General features: G+C 41.9%; 2 protein-coding genes across 6 annotated transcripts in view; both read right to left on the bottom strand.

Annotated features, from left to right (window-relative positions):
* The window catches only part of CAPN3 (calpain 3), a 31,323-nt gene extending 23,617 nt beyond the window's left edge, over positions 1-7,706 (bottom strand). For all 5 annotated transcript variants that reach the window (XM_050896936.1, XM_050896933.1, XM_050896934.1 and 2 more), the window contains exon 1: positions 7,413-7,706. In XM_050896936.1, the coding sequence (XP_050752893.1) occupies positions 7,413-7,706 (294 nt within the window). The remainder of the gene's footprint in view (positions 1-7,412) is intronic.
* Positions 7,707-10,483: 2,777 nt separating this feature from the next.
* The window catches only part of GANC (glucosidase alpha, neutral C), a 28,328-nt gene continuing 15,068 nt past the window's right edge, over positions 10,484-23,743 (bottom strand). Inside the window, exons 13-24 of the mRNA XM_050897361.1 lie at positions 23,488-23,567; positions 22,441-22,584; positions 21,940-22,036; positions 21,453-21,554; positions 20,720-20,963; positions 18,945-19,009; positions 17,752-17,828; positions 16,426-16,500; positions 15,884-15,997; positions 15,223-15,335; positions 13,566-13,669; positions 10,484-12,684 (exon numbers count right to left, since the gene is read on the bottom strand). Coding sequence (XP_050753318.1) covers positions 12,575-12,684; positions 13,566-13,669; positions 15,223-15,335; positions 15,884-15,997; positions 16,426-16,500; positions 17,752-17,828; positions 18,945-19,009; positions 20,720-20,963; positions 21,453-21,554; positions 21,940-22,036; positions 22,441-22,584; positions 23,488-23,567 — 1,325 coding nt within the window. The 3' untranslated portion in view covers positions 10,484-12,574. The remainder of the gene's footprint in view (positions 12,685-13,565; positions 13,670-15,222; positions 15,336-15,883; positions 15,998-16,425; positions 16,501-17,751; positions 17,829-18,944; positions 19,010-20,719; positions 20,964-21,452; positions 21,555-21,939; positions 22,037-22,440; positions 22,585-23,487; positions 23,568-23,743) is intronic.

The following is a 23,743-nucleotide window of genomic DNA, read 5'->3' as shown; positions in this document are numbered from 1 at the left end:
TGTTTTAGGACAATGTTTTCCTGTAGGATAGTTTTGTGGCTATCAAAATCTCTTGCAGAGTTTTCAGCTGCAGAGTTTCACTACGAAAATGTTTTGGAATCTGGATGTTCCAGACTTCAGCCAGAGTTTTCTCCATGTATCTACAGGGTCTAATAGCTAGCCTGGGGGGCTCCCTCTGCACGGGGTGCAAACACATTAAAATGAGAATAGGGAAAAATATTTTTCTACACAATTATGAAAAAAATGCACTGGAGGCAACAGGAGAGTGGGTAGGTGGAAAGAGCATCAGGGGGGCCAGATTAAAGTCTTTAAAAATGACTGTGGGTTTAAGGTGTCCAATTTGCAGTAACTAATATGCTGGGGCATTAATAGGGTTTGTCGTGGTTTAACCCCAGCCAGCAGCTAAGCACCACGCAGCCGCTCGCTCACTCCCCCCCCACCCCTGGGATGGGGGAGAGAATCAGGAAAAAAAACCTCGTGAGTTGAGATGAAGACAGTTTAATAGGACAGAAAGGAATGAAAAACAATGATAATGATAATAATAATATGACAATAGTAATACTAAAAGAATTAAACTATACAAAGCAAGTGGTGCACAATGCAATTGCTCACCACTCGTTGACCGATGCCCAGTTAGTTCCCGAGCTGCGATCCGCCCCTCCCAGCCAACTCCCCCAGTTATATATACTGGGCATGATGTCATATGGTATGGAATAGCTCTTTGGCCAGTTTGGGTCAGCTGTCCCGGCGGTGTCCCCTCCCAGCTTCTTGTGCCCCTCCAGCCTTCTTGCTGGCTGGGCATGAGAAGCTGAAAAATCCTTGACTTAGTATAAACACTACTTAGCTACAACTAAAAACATCAGTGTGTTATCAACATTATTTTCCTACTAAATCCAAAACACAGCACTATACTAGCTACTAGGAAGAAAATCAACTCTGTCCTAGCTGAAACCAGGACAGGTTGAAGAATGCATTTCATCAGGAATGAACACTGGTAATACTCCTCCTTAAAATTTGCCCAGGATCAGATATTTAATTCTCAGGAATAATCAATTGCTGGTTAAGACATTTTATTCTTTTCCTCATGTTGCAGTGTTTAATTGCCAATGCTGCATTCAGAAATGTATACAGATATCATCTGTCTCTGAGGACAGGAAGGTGATCTTTTGTCCTGCACTTAGGACAACGTATTGGGTTTGTCAGTATTTATACTAGTACAGAATGGGCACAAGATGCTGTACAGGCACAAATAATTAAGGAATTGCTGTAGGGAGGGAAGGAAGGACTGCATAGGAACTACCAGCAAATGAGGTGGTACTATTGCAGGGTTACACAGAACCTTTTCTATATGGGACAAAGAACTGCAGGGTATAGGAGAGCCAAGGGAAGAAGTAGATAAAACCTGTCCTACAGAGAAAAAAAAGTCCCTGCTTTATCCCATCTCTCATACTCAAGTACTTGGTATGGGGAAGAAAAAGACGACACTTAACTGTTGGACCCATCTCTTGTGAGGGTAAGGAAAGAAAGATATTGTAACCTGAGCTGCAAATGGGGAAGAAGACAAAGTATAGTCCAAGAACCCAATCTGCTGGAAGATGGCAGGGCTGGAGTGGGAAGGAGAAAGAAGAAAGAACTGACAATTGCTTGTGTGGCAGTACAGGCAGCTGACGCTACCTCTGCGGTCTAAAGCTTTTTTCCCATGTCATCAGGGTAGCCCTGGATTTTCCCAGACTCATGTTTCAGGTCTAGTAGCTTCACTTGGCTTGAGCCCACTTTTTTGCTCCTTCACAGTAATCAGCAGAGTTGCTTTGACGTAAATATTTGGATTAGTCATATAGCCAGTTAGAGACCAGCTTCCGGCTCCCCCCAGCAGTCACCTTATTCTCCTCGAGGGAGAGAATGGAGGGATTGTCCTGTTATTTTGGGCCTCGGTCAGCTGTCCTGGGGTCCAGTTCTGTCAAGGCAGCTGTTTCAGATGCCTTCATGCTTTTCTCCACCCACTTGCTTTGTTGAAAATATTCTGTGGTGCTCTCCTGAAAACTAGCTGTGAGATGCCAGGTTTTTGGATTGTGGTTTTTTTCAACCTCTATTACTGTATTTTAGCTTGATCCTGCTCCTATTGAAGTAACAAGCTCTGAAATCCAGCATGCTGTGTTTTAGGTGAAGTTAGATGGTGCCTAAGTGTTTCCAAATATGAGGAACAATCATTGCTGTACGTTTAAGAGCAATTTATTGCATCTTGGGCTCGTTTGCTTTGGAGGATGGTTGGTAAAGGAATGCAAAGGAGGGAATCATACAATTGTCGTATGAACTGATTTAGCTATGACAGAAATGTTTTTCTTGCATTTCTTTATGGTGGCCAGGTGCGTTTAGTACACTGTGGATATGCTTTTAATATTGTATTACTCTAGTTCATCTCCAGCTGTGCTAGTTGTGCTGAGTACAGCCGAAGTTACAGGGAAATGTTTCAAGGTCTTCCAGGCTAATGAAAAGTACTCAGTCAGCAGAGCGAGATGACCTAGTGTTCAAGATGCAGGTGGCAGGTCTGTCCTTCCAGTCTTCCTGGCTGAGCAAGGGATTGCTCTTCATCTCTTTAGGTCAAGTTATCACAGAGAATCCCAATAGGCTGCACTGCATTGATGCAATGATTCATCTAGGAAGAGTCTCCTCTGATCTGAGTGCCTCAGACTGCCTTGGTACTATCCAAAGGACCTTTGTGTTCACTGGGTTGATTCAGTTCGGACTGTAATTTCATTACAAAGAGTCAAAGTTACAGCAAGGGAGACAGAGAACCCTAGGAAAAACCCACTAGTAGTGCATGCTGCTTTCTGGGCAGAGGGTACTTAAGAGTCAGTTGGAAGGGAGCACTGGAACATGCAAAGGCAGCATGCAACTAAAAATGGCATTTGACCTTTGTTATATTTTCATTAGCTTTTCTTATATGTCAGGAAAAATCCTCCAGTCAGCTTATACTGTTGCAGCAAAAGGCATTCATTCCTTTAACAACTGCTGTTAATAAACTATGGCATCCTAAGTAAATTCCCTAAACTGATCCTATCAAGTAGAGGAAGCATCTTCTTTGGCCTGCCTAAGACAATTTGTAGCCCCATGCTTCTCCCTTGGCCTCTTATGGTCTAGACCATGCTATTAAATGGCTGCGCTGCAGACTTCAAGACACCAAGCTGGTTTTAGAGTTTCAGAGTTGGATTACCCTCATCTGAAAGTCCTGCCCTTTGTGGCACTAAATGCCGTCTTTGCTTTGTGGTACTGCCTGCAGAGGCATACATTTTGTGATTACTAAATTCAAACAGCTTCACACCTGTGCAGCAGATAATGTCACTGATTCATTTTCATTCTAAGCAAAATCCACTAGTCTGCTGACTTGGTTTTATTTTTATTCATTATGAAAAGAAAGCTACTCCTGTTGATTTTCTTGGCTACGGAGAGGATCACCATAGGGGAATCATTGAATCTGGTGGTTAATGCTGTGACCTCCTGGCTGTGAGCAAGAATGACAATGGTGCATTTGAAAGCAGTGTCACGGCAGAGCCTTCCTATTAATGTCCTAGTGTCATTAGATCCAAACAGGACTACAGCATGACCTCTCGATACTCTGTATTATGTTATAATAAAGACTTTTTCTCAACTCTCAAAGATCAGTGACCTCATCCCTGCTCTCAGCTGAGAGAAGCTCCTGCAGGCAGCGTAGGCGTGGGAGGCTGAGGCCGTTAAGAACGCTGAGCACAGCCCGTCACTGAGCTGGATATAACCTGGTGCAGGTGAGAATGGCTCTTTGGGTTTCTCTTACCTTCCATGGGTAAGCGAATGATTTCATATTATGCATTAACTGAGGGGGATTTTATTTCCTATCTATGTACCTAAACCACGCTCATGCATACTCTGAACAGAAACACTGGTTGGATCCTGCAGTCTTTACTCAGGGAAACTTTCAGGGCTGTCACTTGGCTCTTGCCTGAATTGAGTATTAGGAGGTCAGCATGGCAGTCACTAGCTGGGTAGAATTACAGGGGCCTTCTTGCCGCCCCCATGCCAAGGCTCACAGCTGCCCTGCATGACAGCTGTCCTTCTGTGGGTAAGGCACAAGACCAGTCCTTGTGCCCTTGCTGCCCTTGCAGCAGCAGAGGCCAATCATGTTGGGAGGTGGTGGAGGAGGACCTGACTGCTGGGTAGCACCAGCTGCAAAGAGAAGAGCCTGTAGTGCCAGACACACGAGAGCAATGGGTAGTTCTGGGGCTGGGATGCTGGACACCTCTCACCACCGCAGTAATGAATTGCAGGAGCCCCATGGAAAAGGTTGAGTCATAGCACGGCCATTGCCAGGGGAAGCGGAGAGAGCACAGGTCCTGGCAGCCCACGTGTGGGAGGGGGAGTTGCCTGTGCCGGGCTCAGTGGGCGCCTCAGCTCAGAGCCGGGGATCGGGGGAGTGTCATCCATGTGGCTGACTTGCTGTGGGGTCCTCGTAAATCCCAGGTGCAAAAGCAGACTCATAGCATTTCCATATGGCAGCACAGTATGCTGAGAGCTACAGCGAAGAAGCACTATTCAGCTGAGGAATGGCACCATCGTCCGTGCTTGGTTATAGCGTTGGTAACCAGCAAACACGTGCCCTTTAAATTAACTTTGTGATTCCTCAAATAATACTTGGAGCTTCTGGAAAAACTTGCACTTAACAATCCCACGTGCATTCATGTCATCACAAATAATGCTCATTTAAGGCCAGCATTAATCTTTCATGTATATTATATTCTCATACATTAATCTTATGTGGTGGGGGCGGGGAGCTTGGATACAAATGGATTAGGTGGCATGACTAAGATGACTCAGGAAGCCAGAGGCAGTCAGGAACAGGTTGCCTATTTCCTAGCTCTCTGTTTTAAATGAGATCTTAGAGCACATTGATCACTTGTTTATTTGCTGTATCTGGGGGTATGTAGCATATACAATATGCTACAGAAATCAGGGAAAGGATCTACAGTGAAGCCAGTATTAGGATATTCTCTCAGGACTTCTGAACTGTCTGATATTTTGTTTTCTTTTAGAATACATTATCAAGTCTGATTCAATTCAAGTTTGACCTCAATTTCAAAGTGATTAAAAATTACCACTTTATAAGACTATAGTTTATAAGCTAGTTGCTTTCTTTGCCAAAAAAATGCCATTGCAATTTAGTAAGAACAGAAGTTGTCCATATCTTTACAGACTATTACAAAACGTGGCCTGTGCTGTTGAATCTTTACATTTGGTGCTTCAATGATTGCTTTAATTTCTTAGCAAAATACTCTTTAGCGCAGTATTACTACATCATATTCATTTGACTTTATGATGTTCTGCTAACATGTCTATTGTGGCTTTTCGTGTATATAATATTATCAGACAAGTCCTCCTACCAGTGCTATATAACCTACAGTTTCAAAGTCCAGTGAAGCTAAGTCCTGGGTCAATCTGAGATCAGCACCACTAGATACAAGTCTTTCGCATCAGCATCCGAGAGAAGTCTCACTTTGCAGTTGTGGTATGGATGACAAGGTAGGGGGCACATTATAAAAGGAGAAAGCGTTATATGCGAATCTCTCCTCTTTGGGGACCTGCTGGGTACAGCAGTGACTTGAATTACAGGGTTTGTTTTAAAACAAACGCATTTGCAACAGAAGGCAGAGGCATCTCTACAAATCAGGCCAGTGTGTCCCCGGCAGGACAGCCATCTCTATCGGGGTCAGAACCGACTGGATCCATGATCCCACAGCATGCCAGTACTCGCCAGGTGCAGACTGCAGCTTTCTGGATCTCCTGCCTCTGCTCTACCTGCAGCTGGCACCACAGATACATCAGGTGACTGAACATTTGTGTCAACACAGATAGCTTTGGTTTTGATGTTTATGTTGTAGTTTGAGTCTTACACAGTCCCCAGCTTCTTGTTGCTACATGAATAGTAAGTATGGAGCTTCCAAACTTATTTGTGAATGAGTGGCTTAAAGAAATACCTTTGGGACAGAGACCCTGAAATCTGAACCTTACCAAAACCAAAGGCTTGATCTGTGCATGCTCAGAGGTTACGTTGTGCTTTTTTTTAATGTTTTGATGCTTTCTCATATGCACACTTGCAGTCTGTCTGTCCCAGGGTGCTGGCACTCATCCACTGTATTGCTATACCGTCTTCCTCTCTGTAGAAATAGGGGAAATCTCATCCCTTTAAGATGGTTGACTTATGGCTGCATTTAACTCATTCACACACATTTCCAGGAGCTGATGCAGCCGTGGTGGTGATGCAGGAATGACAGAGCACATACGCACAGGGCACGGCAGATGGGGGACTCATGTTGCTCCCCCCACGCAGCTCATGTTGCTGTTGTGACAGCAGCACATGGCCTTCCTCTGCGTCTGTAACAGCTACCTGCAAGAGCTCCAGGTCTTTTGCTATTTAGTTACATTCCTGTGGTTAGTTTTATATATCACCACTGACTTTGCCATTGAAGCACACATTTGGGTGTTGGGGAAGTATGGCAAATCTGGAAGAGGCGGCCAAAAACTGCCAGAGAGAAGGAGCTGGGGAAGCTCCGCAGAACCACGTCCTTGCTGCTGGACAGGAGATGGCAGGGGCCGAGGCAGTGTCCTGGGGGCTGCCTCGCTCGAGGGGAGCAGCTGCCCAGCAGGAATGATAGGGAAAGAGGGTAACTCCTCCTGCAGTAGGATGGGGAATCAATTGGGAATTGAGGAATTAGTCCTCTGCCTGTGAGAGAGACTCAGAGTGGGAAAGAAGAGGAAGGCTGGCTGCGGAATGTCCACAAGATAGGAAAAAGAAATGGGACTACTAGGCAGCAGTGGGTCCTCATAGTGATTACAACACCCACACTCATGGTACGTGAATAATATGCTAAACAACCTTTGCAAGTCGGCTAAGCAATGTTGGGAACAACCAACTGAATAAAAGCATGTTTCAGACCACAACCTGTCCTTTTATTTTCACAGATTAGGAAAACAGCAGAATACTAAAGTAAAGTTCTAAGTGAAATAAGGTAGTGTTTAAAAATTAAGCCTCAGCAAACCCAATAACTTTTTGCAGAATGAGGAGAATTTTTTTTTGGTAGTTTCAGACAAGAAAATACCTAGCAAATCATGCAAGAAGAAAATTAAATTCCATATTTCTTTTTCTACATATTTCATTCAATCTCTTTTTTTTGTTTCATTTTGGTTTATTGTATTTTAGTCATTATATACACACCCTCGAGCTTCCACAGCCCTAGCTAATTATCTTTCAGAAGAGCTCTACGGAAATACATGTGCAGCTTATTCCCCCCACCTCCCCCGACACACACGTCCTGCAAAAATGTAAGGTCAGGGTGAATACTTCAATTTACAGAAAGTAAAAGGCACTCAGCAAACATGTTACTTACATATGGTCTTTTCCATTCGAACTTGATGGGGATTTTCTGGCTATAGAAGAGGGAGGACTCATTCGGTGGGAAATCAGGATCTTCATAGAGAATGTTTTTCTCCAGGCACTTCTTGTGAAGCTCTTCATAGGTCTTCTCCTTTACTCTGATAATGGGCTGGTTGCGACTTATAATGGCAGAATAAATTCCCCCTGTGCCCCCACCCACACCTTCAGTTGTAGTGCTAATAGTAGTGCTGGGAACTGACCCAGCAGCTGTCTGCTGAGCCACCGCTGCATTTATGGCGGACGGCATGGGAATCAGGCTTAAAGCAAATGTTGAAAGAAAACAAGATCTTGCAAACTGGAAGGAAATTCGAGAAAAGAGGAAGTTGCTGTGTAAACCGCTTTTTCTATCCGTTGAAAGTCTCCTAGTCAAATTTGCAAGCAACAAAATTCCATGTGGTTGAGCACGTTGTACATCCTCTCAAAGGGCAGTATTTTGTCATAAGAAATTGGAATTTATTCCTTGATGTGGAACAAGATAATGTGTTGGCTAACTCCTGTGCCTGAGCTGTAGTATCTACAGCATGTGTGTGTGCCTGCCCTGTGCGTATAAGTGTCCAGAATGGACAAGCTTTAACCCGTGAAATCTAAAAATAACTACAGGCAAAGAGTCATAGAGGGGGAAAGTGAGAGGGAGGGGGTTAGTGAGATGGTGTCAGTCTTCTGCGCAGCTCGTGCCAAGGCCAGGCATGTTCCTGGGACAGGTTCCATGTGCAGGCTGACTCCTGGTGCAAGCAGCTCATCTTTTCCTTAAGTAGAGAGAACAGTGAAACTGAAGCTAAACTCCTGCTGGTTTGGGAATGTACTTACGAAGTCCTGCCAGCCAATAAACTAGTCCTGACACTCCTGAAGGAACTGTTGTACTCAACTTGTTTCTACTCTTTGTTGGAGAAAAGATAGATAGAGATTTTTAGTAGTAGAGAGGATTATCTGAAGACATGCTTCTAATGGTGAAAAGTAATTATTTGATGCTACTGAGGTCAGGTCAATACCTGCCAGCTGGGTTTGGCTCCTCTAGAGAGCAGCTCACCAGCACTAAGATTCACCTGGTGATAGCTACCTCCCATGTAAAAGGCACCTTTTCGTATAGGGGCAGAAAAGTTTATAAGGGGCCCAGTGTGGAAACTGGGCCATTCCGTGTGTGTTAGGATACACCAGTCTTAGAGGAGACACATGATTTTGCATGTTTATTTTGTCACACAACAGCGGGATAAGGGACAAATTCACAGTCTCTGTGAAAGAAAATCTAAACATGTTGCTCTTCTCTATAACCTAGTTCTTTAAAAGGTGACATTGTTTATGTGTCAAGAAAAGCCCCCTAACACCTTGATTTTTCTTTGATTGGGAAGTCTTAAATCACATGATGACATCAGTGTTATTTTTGCCTAATGACACTAGTCTCTGGACTCTGCCTCATGTACACATTGCTGACCTTCTGCCCTAGTCCTATGGCGTTTTCCAAAGCACTGATTCTTTTTTCTTTTTCTCAGCCATTTGCTTGGTTTACACATTTCAAATCAACAGTACAATGGACAATCTCTACAGCTCAGTAAAAAAACTCTACTAGAGGAACTTTTAAAGAAGGTAACGTAGTTGGCAAGCTTGACCAACCTCTAGGAGTACTAATCCTCAGTCTTCTAATGGTGGCCTAAATCCTTTTCATCATGAATACAAGCCTTCTTGCACCAACAGGGCAATTAGAAAGGACAGATTCAAGTGTTCGTGGAAATAGGAATGCAATTGCTTCAGGGTGGGTTGTCTAGATGCAGAATTGATGACTTCCTCATTACATTTAGATGCAAGGATTGCAGGTCTCGTATTTGACATTACTTTGCAGGACAGCTTGGCAGAGCCACATGTCATTCTTTCCAGGATATTTCAAGAGCAATGCAAGTAGTGAGATGCAAGGGCCTCTGCACTGCTTCAGCAAAAATGCTCATTTTGGAGCCTGTGCATATGTTCTTTCTTTCATATTTTCTCTTCTTGCCCAATACAAAAATTCAACTATTATGTCTCATACACAGAGCTCTGTTTTGGGAAGAATGTCATTAGCACAAGTGTGATATTTGACAAACTCCTTGTGGGCTTCTGAGAAGGATCAAGTGAAGGATTAGCAATGTTCTTATACTTTTTCTTTCTTGGGATGGTCAGCAAGTGTCAGGGTATAACCTACTGCTAGAGCTAACAGTTCAGTTAGCGCCTGCATAGGGAATGGCAGGTTGACATGCACTTCTCACTTCTAACCCAATGTTGCTCTTTATGGATGTTCAGGAGTATTTTGTGGTTATACCTGTTCAATAAACAGCTTTTCCTTTTCTTATGTTTTACTGGACAGATGGTTTTGTTATGTAGGTCTTTTTTGTGAGAAACAGCAGTTGCTAGTAAAAGACAAATGGTGTCTTTAAAGAAACACAATTTACCATAGAGAAGAATGGTTGCCGTGTCTGCTACAAACAGCAAAATAAACCCTCGTCCATTAGGAATTAAACCACCTTTTGCGATGGAATTTCTTGCAAGCAGAAGTATCCCAATAGCTGACCTGTTCAGATAGAGCAAAAGTGAACTACACAGATGATAATCTTTCTATTTAATTTTTATGAAGTTTTATCTCCAGTTGTTTTCACTAATTGAATTCAATTACTTTTTTGGTAAAGATACACTACAAATTTATTTCTTCATTTATGGCATAAATATGTGGAGTTGCTACATATATGCCATATAAATATGGCATAAGTATGTGAGTTGCTACAAATATCAAAGTAAATTGCATCCTTTGAAATTTATTTCCTCAGATCTAAAGACACAACTACTAAGATTTTCAGCAACTAATTCCTACTGAAATCCATAGAAGTTAGGCTCTTCATACCACTGAAAATTTGACCCATGAGTACTTACTATAGTGCAGATATCATACTGAGGACCAGAGTATAAAAACTAGTCATTTGCTTTAACCAGATACCCTTGGAAGAGTACTTAGTAGTGATTCTCAACAGTAGAAAGAAGGTTGGAAGAAATAAGGCATGTAACTCGCTTCATTGTTACTTTATTTTACTTACTTCCCAACTTCAGAAATACCAGTTAAAACATTTCATTAAAACGCTCCAGACAATAATTATATCCTGTCAGAAGCACTGCTATGCTTAAACATAAGAAGCAATCGTCAATTAAAGCTTAGAAGCTGATAGAAAAATAGGGTCTGTCTCAAAAATAGGGTCTGTCTCTCTTCTCACAGATGTAAAAGATCTGTTTGCTACTGTTCTACCTGGATTAACTCATCTGCATTAAGCCCAGCAGTATTTAGGCTGCCAGTTCCTGGAGTGGCGGCTCACACTGTCTGCTAGAAGGGGCTGACAAACAGCTCTGCAGAATAAAAAAGAAGGAACCTAAGGGTCTGGTGGGGAACAAACTGCGCTTGGTAGTCAGGAGCGGAGTAGTCACAGTTTGCTCTCACACTTGCTATTCCCAGAAATCTGCCCTGCAGAGGACAAACAGCAGCAGGTGGGAATGACTGACCAAGCACAGGGAGGACTTAGTAAGAAGAGTACGGAACAACGTACAAATGGACTGTTACGTTACCTTTAGTTGGCAAAAATGGTGACCATCCTTCTCTGTTTCCTAAGAGTTAATTTACTGATGTTTTTAGAAAATACTTCCTTATCTTGCTAAAAGAAATTAAGTAAATTTTGTCCTTTTATATCCACAAAACCCAACCGATGGCATGTTCAGGTTTGACTCAAAGCAGAACTGGTTTTAAAATAATATAATTGACAAGTGTAGCAAATGGAAAGGGCAAACAACTTGAGCTGTGGAGCAATAGTACCCTGTGAAAAGAGATGCGTGATAGGGAAAGGGCTGTGGGAATAGGCAGGATGTAGGGGATGTGGGACTCAGGATGTCTCCTAGTTTTGAAAGGGAAGAGAGCATCAAGACACAACGGTTCTGTTTGCAGAGATGGTGGGAAAAGGAGGCAAGGGAACATTAGGGTGAGTTGTAAGAGAATGGGGGAATAACCATGAAGTGGGATAGCTAAATGCAGAATTAATCCCATTAAAATTAAAAATTTGCTTCGTAAATACTGAGCTCAAATCTCAGCCAGATACTAAAAACTGACCAAGAAATTACTAAAATATGTGTAAAGGAAGCCAAACCTTGGCAAGAGTTGGAAGATGTGGAGAAGCAGAGCTCTCCATAAGCAGAGTTGCTTCACTGGGCTGGCTTTAACCAATGACGTTCAATCATCGAAAAATGCCAATTCTTTCCTAACAAAAGACTATTTTTTTAAGTAGTACTTGCAGAGAGGAGCAGTAACATGGAAAATGTTTCCGCATGAGTCTAGCTGCTACCCTAAGCCAGTACTGCATTTCTGTAGACCTGTGTCTTTTCAAAATCCAAATACCAGTTTCAAAGCCAGCTATTGGAGAGACTGCTGCACTCCCACATTACTGTCTTTTACTATCGCACAACTGACTGGCACAACCTATTCAAACCTTACCTTCAGTGACTGAACTGTTTGGCTAGCCTGTTGTTCACTTTCCTGCACAAACTAACTGCCTAATTTTGCATTGTCATAAGGCCTGGAAAGGGGAAGTGTCTGTAATCACACTGGGTGGCTCCTTTTGTGTTCATTTTCACAGGGCAGCTTGCAGGCACAACTCTGATGATAACCTCTGTGTCTGGCATATCTACTGATGCTGCTTGTCGAACTGGCCCAGATCTGCTCTTCTCAAGTTTTCCAGTCTCTGAATAGCGGGATTTCCAAATACTTACATTAAACCCCCTGCCAACGAGCCACAATCTCACCCCATCAATTTATGATTTTCTTGGTGCACGTGAAGGCAGAACTCAATCTTAATGCCTAACTGAAGCTAGCCTGGAGCAGATAGTATTTTGGTTTTTTCCCCAAAGATACAATCATAGTGCTATTGCTTTTGCTGAATAGAAGAGCTATCCAAGTTTAAATTAGTGCATTAAAAGGAAAATTGTAGGAAATGATAGTTTAGGGGTGTGGGTGGGAAATACGTTCCTTGATTTGATTGGATTCAAGTAAACATCTTAAGCCCTCCCAACTTATTTCCCTTTAACCTCTCAATGAATTCTCTGAAGAAGTTGTGTCTCCTTTCAGTTGATGCAAACCTCCCAGTCAGCATCAACACTCAGGGCTAAATTTTCCAGCGTCAGTGCAGAGGTCTTCGTATCGTACGTGAAAACCACTTCTTTTTCTTTCCCATCTGAACAGGACAAGAGAGTTTACTACATGATTTAAGAAGAACCCTTCTGAAACAGTTACACATGACTCCCTCCAGTTTTTAATTCAAATTGTCCCTGCCACTGGTGGAAAGGATTGATTAAAAAAGAAATAGTGGTCAATCTGCCCAGTATACACATAAGAATGCAGCAGAACTGGAAAAACTATTTCTTTTTTTCTGACCTTTCAAACTATGGAACTATTCAAGGATTTTTCTGAAAAAAATAACCCTTGATTCAGCATAGGTTTTCCTCCAAGCACCCTAAAAGTCCTCGAGATTGACAGGTGGAGGCAGAAAGTCCATGTCCACGTGATTCTCAAAGTGAAGGGATGTGCTTGGAAAGCAGCCAGAAATAAGCCCTTTCTGTAGATGCTACTGCCTATCCATATGGGATCCCTCACAACTTCTAGAGATCCCCACATAGTCAGGAACTCCAGACACTTTTGAATGAGCAAGAGAACAGAAAAGTAATTCTGGTTTTGTCTGCAAGTTTCCTGTTCTAGACTAGGCAGGCTTACAGATCTGAGCAAATGGTCCTTCTTTTGAAAAGTTCTCTGCTCATACTCTGTGCAGGACAAAGTTATCTGAACTTGTTAATTCTGAACCACTTTTACTGATGGATGTGTTGCCTTACAATGCAAGTGTTCTTCAGTTCTGCACGTAATATTAGTGGTGAGTAGCTGCTGGCTCCTTTCACTAAATTCTGTCCTTGATATCAAAAAAGTAGCAAAGAAAACTAAACAAAGATGCTCCCTATGCTGTAACACTTCCTTTATAGAGCTGTCAGTTTGCCACCTCTAGTGAATGGCAGCAGAGCAACAGTATTTCAAAAAATTGTAATATAACAGAAGTCAGTTCATTACCCTTGGAACAGGCTGTCACAAAAGTGGGTGGCTGTCCAAATCCCAGAACTATCACCCGTTCAACCACACATGTAGTGTGGTATTGTCCACTTCCATCTGTGCAGCTGAAAAAAGAAAATTATTTCATATACATTAGTTTCTGTCTATCAGTAGAAGTTCAGCATCATGCAGAGAAAGTACTACTTCAGTCTCACCCTGAAAGTTCCCTATACTGGTTTCCTCTCCTCTATTTACCTTTCTCCTGAAACAAGTAAAACTTTCTCCCATTATCAGCTGATTTTTCACTGCATAGCAGATTTCACAAAGTTAGAAGAAAAAAAGTTTGAGAAGATATTTTGTGGCAAAAAGCATGGCTTTGACAACCAGAAAAGTTCTGGATTTTTGCAAAGTGGTAATTAAAACTGGTAGTATAAACGTAAAGCTAATTTTAACATTTTTCAAGTAAGATGTTTCAATCTGAGGCACAATTATCTTTCATTTTGTACCTAATTTAATTTTTATTAAAAAGCTCTCAAAAAACTCAAATCAAAATGAAACTTTCCTTTCCAGAGTGAACAGAATGTTATATCATTCATCTCAAAATTACTTTTTTTCAACTTCTAGATTTGCTAGCAATTTAGCAACATTTTTCTTTTCCAACCTGAATTTTTAAGCTTTTCAGATTTCGTATTCCAGTTAAAGAGATTTGAAGCATACTTTTAACTACATTATCCAAACTAGTCTACAGTTTTGCTCTATGTTAAATTTTGTAGTTTTAGGACCACCTCCTGCATATTTTTGAACCCTGAAAGAATAAAGAAATGCCTGTAAAATCGCCATTTATGCACTGCACAGCCTCATGGACAACATACCTCAATAGTAAAAGTGTCATAGTGACATATTTAGCACCTTTTGCCTTACGAGCAGCTATGGATATTTTTGGCTTTTAGGTTGTTTCACTCAACCTTTGCAGGTTGTGTCCCCTCGTGCTTCCTTTCAAGTGCTTTTCTTGAATATTTTACCATGCTAATATATTTGGTGCATTTGTTGATAACTTTTGGAGACTACATATAATGGTGTCTGTTTGTGGTTCCCACATAGAATCACAGAATATCTCAAGTTGGAAGGGACCCATAAGGATCGAGTCCAACTCCCTGCTCCTCGCAGGACTACCTAAAACTAAATCATATGACTAAGAGCATTGTCCAGACACTCTTTGAACTCTGACAGGCTTGGTGCCTTGACCACTTTCCTGGGGAGCGTGTTCCAGTGACTGACCACCCTCTCAGTGAAGAAGATCTTAGAAAAATACATCTTAGAAAATACAAACACTCCAGGTGTTGCCTATTTGCAAATCTCCCAGTTTATCTTCCTTTGTCTCTCTGATAGGCTTTACTCTTGCTGATTACTTTCTTTGTATTTAAGTAAATCTGTAGAATCTCTTATTTGACTACACTGAAACAATATGAGACAGCTCGGTATTTCACGTGTTGCTGCCCTTAGACTTATGCGGAACATTGTTTACCTCTGTAGTTTTATGACAGATTCTGCATGCTCTGGGATTTCACTAAGCAATAGATGAAACTAATAATTCTACGTTTGTAAGAAGGCCTCATGAACTAGAAAAGGCATTTCCAATGACAGTGTGTTGGTGGCTTTTATCCATAATTGCTGTTACCTGGAAGAGAGAATGTTCTTGTGGAAAGTGAATTTCCGATACAGGAACTGCTTCTTGTGGAGATATTGAAATGAATGCCCATCATCTAGGTAGAGCTCACCTATTGCACAGGCCTGTGAAACACACCGGATGGAATACAAATTAACAGCAGCTTCTAGCGCTGGACAATGAAACTAAAAATGTCTCACTATATGTTATGCTTCATAGTGAAGGGTGTGTGTTTATTTTTCTTTAGCGAATTGTATCCCTGGAAGGCTCAGGGAGTCCAGCTCTGAGAGTGCTTGAAGACTTGGACATCCTGGTTTTGTAAATTGATGTGTGTGCCAGGTGTCACCTCATTTATTAGAAAAGACAGTTGTGGGAAGTTCTCTCTCTCCGTCCAAGAGGAAGTTTGTGGCCTGCTCATTCTCTGCTCCTTCCTCCAAGGGACTAGAGGAGGGCTGAGAAAGGTCAGAAAAATGTTCTGCCTCTGCTACACTCAGTCTCACTTTGAGGGAACAGTGGGAGGGAGGTGGGAGCCCCCCCAAGTAGCAGAAGTGGAGGAGAGCCATTGGGCATACAGATTCAGACACCATTGTGCTGATCAAACAGGCAGCAAGGACCTAAAAAGGTCAGATGGAGTAAAAGACAACTTTGTAAAGGGAACATCATCTCAGAGCACCTCTGTGTCCAGGGCCACGTGGAGTTCATAAGAAATATCTATCATCCATTCAGTGGATTTTCCAGCTGTGGTCTTCAGAGGTATCACAGTGCCCCCCCGCTGGAATACAGGAATCTGTGAAAAACAAAGCCAGGGTAGAAAGGTTCATATACTCCGATCATATAATTTTAGCTTGGAACAGGGATAACTGAAGCTTGCTCTTATCAAAGCTCAGAAATGAACTTTTACCACAAGCACATAAAGAAAACTACTCAACTAACAATGGGAATAGTAGTAATCTTCCTGTATGCGTACAAGCGAAATATCTTTGCTTGGAGAAATCACCCTTACATCATCTCACTTTTCTCTACCACCAGGATGCATTAGTATTCCATTTAACAACACAGGAGATGGGACTTTTCTTCTTTACAAAAGCTATTTTAGATTACATTCCCAGAAGGAAATTGAAATGTCACTTTTCTGACTTTGAATGTTGACAAAACAGAAGTCTATTTGGGTTTTTTTCTGCTCAGTGGAAGTAGTATTTTAAAACAAAAACATACATTCTCCAGTGTTACTGGGATCTTCAGAGTGCCTGGATCTTCCATTCGTTTAAATTTTCTGAAATCATACCAGATCTAGGAAAAATGAAAAAAGAATGAGCATGACATATATGACAAGATCTGTTCCCTCTGCAGATGCAGTTACTCTTCTGCTTAACCTTGCCATCACTATTCCTAACAACCTATTTGATGTGCAAGAAATAGCATTTACTTTTTAAATCAAATGACCTTCTGGATGGAAAGAATAAATTCTCATTCCTGAGGCACAAAAATAAGCTGATCTTTTCTCCAGTTTGCATAACATCTTGTATGTCTTAAAGCATCTGGAAGTGCAAAACAATGAAATACCTTTTTTTTTTAATCTAGAAATGTTGAGTTCCAGAATAAGCATATTTATATTGAAGTGAAAATTAACAACAAAGTTGCTAATAACAGGTCACAAAAAAGAGCTACATCTGAAACTTCCCATGCACCACACTTGCCAGCAGGTTTAACAACTGCTTTAAGTGTGCCAGGCAGTCAATTCCCACAGAGATCTTGATAAAAATATTTTTCTTAACTTGTTTGGAGAGCCTAGTCTGTTTTTCTTCTTATATTGAGAAGAATTCTAAGTGTCCTCAGGTATATTAGTGAGCCACAAGGCTCTGCATGGTCTCACACACTCCCCTTTGCTGCTGTCTCCTCTCATTCCTCTCTAGAGTCTCAGGCTTTCCCTTAGGAACTATTTTCCCCAAATTCTTTCCCTTCCTCCACCTCTCAGCTGCTGCAGCCAAACGCCCTTTGTAGAGTGGATCACAGTGCCATCCTGTGGATAAATAACTTTACTTCAGAGAGGAATTGGCCTCTGTACATGTCAAAGTCTTTGCTACACACATCCCAGGCTACAGAGGCTTGTATTTCCTTGTTATAATTTTTCCTCCCCACAGCTTCCCTCTGATTTCCTTATGACCTTTCTTCAAAGACCCCTTTTCTTCCACATAAAAGAGAAGTTTAACACAAAGAGAAATACATGAAAAAAGGGAATTGACAATTTGGTGAAGCTGTTTTTTGATGTTCCATGAGAAGCAGCAAGCCTTGAGGGGAGATTTAAATTATAGGAGACCTGAGATTTGTGCAGCAGCTCTTGGAAAAGCAAGAAAGTAAATTTACTGTGAGCCAAGCATGTGAGGTATCAAGATGGAAGGAAAGTTCAGAGTGGCACAGAATGGCCAGCCAGCACTTGGCACAGCGGCAGTGCTTAGCAGTTACGAGATGGGGAGCTGGAAGGTTGCTGTATAAAATACTTCTTTGGGCTGAACAGCTGAGCAGCTTCATAGTCATCCTCACCTCCTCTGACCCTGGAAGCAGAACACTCACTGCCTTGGCCTCTTGCTCCGTGACTGGATGCACCAACAAAGCATTTCCTGGACAAAAACATAAACATGGCTGTGATCCTCAAGGCTGCATCTCATAAGAGCAGAAGCTACATGCTCTGAGCTTGTCAGCCTCCCATAGCCATTTTGGGGGCTTGCCTGGGCATACCATGTGCTTAGGTTCGCTTTCTACTGGAAAAAAAGGCATGTGTAGGGAGCTGATGGCTGCTTGAGTCTTGTTCTGTTATGGCACTGGGATGTAGCTGGGCTGTGCTGTATACCCACCAGCTTGGAGGCGCTTCTGGGTCCCTTACAGTCTAAGAGATGACTGCCTGTTTGCTCTTTGGTCGAACAGAAAAATATGCTTTTCTAACCAAAAGAGTGGAAGATAGGAATGTCTTTGTAAAAAAAAAAAAAAAAAAAAAAAATCTGCTTAAGCTTATTGCATTGGGGATGGTTCTTCTTTACTCCTAAAAAAAAAAAATTAATGTATGTAGACTGCACAGTTTGATAAACTTCTTCCCTCCTTGCCCACTGGTGATGCAAGTTGAACTCCCAGAGTCCTCTGCAATGCTCTGCTTCACCACACTTAGCTTTGCTGCCGTGTCCTGCCTACCTTGGTCAGACTCTTGCATGAGAAGTGAATGTCCCTTCATTTGAAAGCCATTAGTAGGCACTCTTGAGCCCAGAGGTAACAAAAAAATAATGAAATGCAACATTCCCCTCCCATTCTCTCTTCCCGTATAGGCTGAATGTGCTTTACACACACACACTCATCTCTTAAACTTAACTTCTGAGAACACTGACCTTAGCAGCCAGCCATATCGGAGTAAAAAACACTTAGCTTTGGGTGGTAGTTGTTTGCTACTGTCATTTCTGAAGCAGACTGTGGTCTTAGCTGCTACAGTGAACTTCCATGTTTCAGGTCAAAACCGACCATGTTTTTTCAAAGTGACACTGAACTCAGCTTCTGCATCTCATATGACCCCTATTTTCAAAGTGCTGTTAAAACCAGGTCCCTTAAAGAGGTCTTAAGTTCTATATTCAGTTATAATATAATTTTTAAAAGTCTTGGGCAGAGTTTTCATGTTTTCTTTTTGTCATGCGGCACTATCACCTCAAAAATATTTAACTCAAATTCCAGAGAATGAGAAGACACCTGCTTACCCAGCATGTACTCATTTTCCACACCAAAAGTTTCTATTTTCCCTGGAAACTCTATCCAGAGAGGCCTGTAGAAAGATAGATAGTGGGACTCAGTTAGTTCCTCCTCTCCTACCAGCCTGTTCAAGGCCTTCTGGCATTTTCAGGCTCCATTTTCTCCCTCTCTTTACAAGGTACAGCTATCAAGAACTGAAGACAGGGCAAGGTCCTCTTCTGTGCCTTAAAATACCCCTTTTGAGTCACTGATGAGAGTTCCTAGTACAACATGGGTTAAGACACTCCAATATACCTATGGTTTGGCCTCTGCAGCCTCACTTTCTTCCCTCCTGCCTTCTTCCTTACAGACTTGCACTACATATACCTTCCTTCTAGCAAAGGAGAGATGGATGAGCCTTTCTGTCACAGTCTACCAGCAATGCTGACACCTGATGAGCTAGTCCCTGCAGCACAGTCCTTCCTGTTCTCAGCAGCTCACTACTGCTTTTATGGCATGTCTCCTCCTGGTCACAACGGAAAAACCTGCACCAGAAGTTCATTTTCAGTCTTTCTCAAAAAAGGGTAGTGCAACAACCATCTGGTTACAGAACAGGAGTTGTATATTTAAAGTTTGAGAGTTTATGGCAATAATAGCTCATTCAGAGACAGGGTCTGGGTTTCCTTACACAAAAAGCCTGGCTCACCTGCTCACTCATAGGCATCCACTTGTTCACTGCAGCCCTGCTGTTCACGTGCTTGCTAATGAGACACATTTTCCACGCTGCTTGTCTCAGTGAGAAAAATACCATGCTTCCTCTCTAATTCTGTACCTACTGCAGCAAACTTAACATAATTGAAGTTTTATTTAATATTGTGGGCAGTGCACCTGTCAACATAAGCTTCATTTCAAGAAAGACAGGAACCTGCTGTCTATGTCAGTGCATACAACAGGGGCATCTACGCCTATACATGTGCAGACAGATGCTCACACTATGTCTGTAATGCAAATCATCTTCAAAACTCAAACAACACAACCCTTGTCAAAAAGACCTTCATGTTTTTAAAACTTAGGAGACATATTGTATTTGCATAACAATAAGTAAAGGTAAATGTGGTGCAAAAGGACAGTTCTAGGGCAACCTCAAAGACACAGCAATACCAGGGAGATTAATGACATTCATCTCTTGCCAAAAGGATTGTTGCATTCAGTTCCACTGAGGCACTTTCTTAGAGGTTAGAGAGCAGCAGAACAAAAGTTTATTTTCTAGTTTCATTTCTGTTCTAGATTATTAGATTCTCTACTCAAAGAAAAATTATAAGAAATACTGCAGAGATAGATGATCAAATTATCAATATGAAATAAGCTTTTAAAACAGTAACAATTCAGCAGTAACAAATATTTTCATGAGGGGCAAAATGACCTTTATGTTTTTAGGTCAGCAAGTTCAGAGTCCATTAAGCACTGTTTTAAGTGTGGGTTGGAATACTACATAATGTTCTTTATCGTGATGAGAAGTTTGGAGTCCACAGTACTTTAAAAACACGTTTAAAGGCTGTGCAGTGTGTATTGAATTAGTGTGTTCCAGGTGCAATTTGGAAAAAAACCCAAAACATATATTTTTCCTCTGAGAACCCTACCAAAGCCTGCAGAATGCATGAAAATAGAATTTAGTAATTTTTGTGTGTTTTTTCTTTTTTAATATTTAAATAAGTAATCACAAAAGTAAGAGATGGTAATTAACTTTCCTCCTCCAAGTAACTTCCTGAAGATAATCACTAAACCTCCTGACTTATGCTCTTACCTCATAACCGGTTCAGCCGCTGTGTGTGCCCGATAGAACAGTGTGTATAAGTATGGCAGGAGGACGTAGCGCTCTCTAATGGCTTCCCTGATGATCTGGGTGTTCTTCTCCCCAAAGAGCCACGGTTCTCGCCGTTTGCTCTCCATGTTAGAATGACCTCTGAAGAAGGGCTGGTAGGCTCCAGCCTGATACCAGCGAACAAGTAATTCTGGTTCTGGATCTCCAATAAACCCTCCCACATCAGCTAGATATTGCGCAGACAAATAAAAATACACATTTTTGGAAATTATTCTGAAAAATGTGAAGTTCTCCTCTAACAAACATTCCAAGTGTATAAATCCATGCATTTCAGAGTGTGCTTGCAGTTCTGCTGTTGGGCAGCTGCTTGTCCAAATAAGAGTGGAAAACTGGTGTAACAAGTTGTCCTTTAATAAAAATATCAAGAGAACTTTTGGAGGCTAAGTGCCTTCCCCAGTGACAGAGGACTGTCACAGTGATGCTACGGAACACCACTTGAGGACCGCTGCTCCAGATGGGATGCAAACACTACATAAGAGTTAGTGGAGAAATGATGGTGAGAGCCAGGTTATTGGCTTCTGAAACCAGACTAATCTGTGAAACCGCCTGGAAATGCACTGGACTGTTGAGCTTTCCACCATCAGTGTTGAAGGGATACAAGCTTGGTGGCACCAGTGATTTATGCATAGCGAGCAATTCCAGCTAAACACCTTACCTCCACAAAATGAAATCCCTGCCATGCTGATGGTGAGAAGCATTGGAATGGATATTTTCAAGTAACCCCACTCTGCCGTGTTGTCTCCAGTCCACACTGCCCCTGGAAATACCCAGTTTCAGCATTACACAGGAAAGTTGGGCATATGCTTCAGTTTATGCTTGCAGTTAAGGAAAGAAGACAAGAATGGTCATGAACTACTGGTGAACTGCTGTTCATTGCAAGTTTTTTTTCCTTTATACACGCATGCTCCTGAAATATGCAATAAAAGCAGGTAGTGATTTGTCACAGGACACAGGTTATTATTCTGCCTTTGACTTGTACACACTTTGCCAGCCTCTCCTGATTTTTTTAATCACTTGCACTCTTAGCAGCTCACCATGTCAGTATTTCTAAGATAGTTTCTGTCCTCTCTAGACTTAATTACTACACACCAAACTTGATAGAACAAAGCAGCATGAAAGGCATCCAGCTAGTCCTTACTTACCATACTTCTGTGATCCAGCGAAGAAAGATCGTGTGAGGACAAATGGTCTCTCTTTTCCTGAAGAACGTCTGATGAGTCCGTCCGCAGTTGCCATTTGCTGAAAACCATGAATATAAAAGTCAGGAAGACAAACTCTATAATTAGGATATTTGCTACATGGCCTTTTTAGCCCTTCCAAGGCAGGAAAATTTAGAAATCTGTACTCACAAATAATACCTATTATTAAAGCAACACTTTCTTACTAGAATATAGCTGAACAAAAAAAATTATTAATATCATGTAGTCACAGCCAATGTCATTTAGGTTGTTATGGTAGAAAGGCATGGATGTTGTCACATTTTCTTGTGACCAATCACAGAGTTTATTTCAAATATAGCAATATCCAGCACAGCAGAGCTTCATTGCTTGATGTAGGTTACATAATACCTACTACTGTGTAAACTACCACATTAGACATACTCCATGAGAATAACTGCTGGTTTGTGTCTCCAGATACTCTACCTGGTAGAATCCGTAGAGGTTGTGTACTTCCCGATGCTCCCAGTTGTTGTAGTGCACAGCATCTTTCTGCATTGTTAGTTCTGCCCCTTTGAAAACTGAAGGCTCATTCATGTCATTCCATACAAAGAGGATATTAGTGGATCCCTATGACACAGGGTTGCAATTAGGACATAACAGAGCCATTGCTGTGACTTAGTGTGTTTATTTCTAGTGGGTGTCAGACCAGTCTGGGGTATGAGTAGAAACAGCAGCAACAAAGCAAGACATGGTAATTATACTCCTGTGGTCATTTGAAAGCTGCCAGTCATTCATCTAATCTCTCTTGGTGGCCCGGTGGCCCTTCTGGTCAGGGTGGCAGCATACAAGCCCACTTGATTTTTGTAATTCTTATAAAACTCAGTAGGTACTTGCTATTCTCACTTTCTGGTGAGGGAAAACAGGCAGGGAAAAGAGAAATATTAAATAGCCATGAGGAAAAAATCAGAGAAGGCCAGAAGAGAAAAACTGGAGAGGAAAAGCAGTGTGGGAAATGTCTACTATACACATCTACTAGGGCAGTGGTTTCAACAACCCTACTGCAAAGCAGAACTTCGGGGCCGGGGGGGAGGAACTGGAGTTGTCCAGCAATGTTCACCCAGACACCTTCAGCACTAGGCAGGAGTGCTGGAAGGAAGGTCAGGGTGAAGTGACCATCAGCTATGAGAGCACTCCCACATCACTCCTTGTGTGCTATCATGGCCGTAAAAGCTGGAATTGCAGCAGCTGTGTTAGATTATGGGTTGCTAAAATGCCTGCAGCTTGTCCATCCTACTGCTGCAACTACGTGAGCAGGTTCACTGGTGGCACATGGGCTCCAACTTTCTTAGTGTAGACAAGTCCACGGAGAAAATCCTTCTGTGGTACTTCAGCTTGTCAAGATATTTTCCTCTACATTATGATAATACAGCTACAAAAGCCACCACCTTTCTTAGCCAGTAGTTTATCTTCTCTCTTTTCCCCATTTTCAGGCTCTCTGGGATATGTAGATCAGAGCAAATAAATACACACCTTGTATGTTTTGAAGGCAAATTGATCTGCATACCATTTTCGCACTTCAGGATTGGTGAAATCCAGGTAACAAGAGGACCCTGTGGATGTGGGAGATCCTAATTATTTACCTGAGTTTAAGAGCAGGCATGTGTTGTCTTTGCACCTAAATACAGCGGTCTAAAGCTAGGATGCTTTCCATAATGGGCAGCAACAATGTAGTCGCTATTGTTTCTGAGACAAAAGCTCAAGAGCAAATTCCAGGCTGACTTGGAAC

Source organism: Gymnogyps californianus, chromosome 5 (genome assembly GCF_018139145.2).
Source record: "Gymnogyps californianus isolate 813 chromosome 5, ASM1813914v2, whole genome shotgun sequence".
NCBI classification, from domain to species: domain Eukaryota; kingdom Metazoa; phylum Chordata; class Aves; order Accipitriformes; family Cathartidae; genus Gymnogyps; species Gymnogyps californianus.
This window is presented reverse-complemented; position numbering and strand designations above follow the sequence as displayed.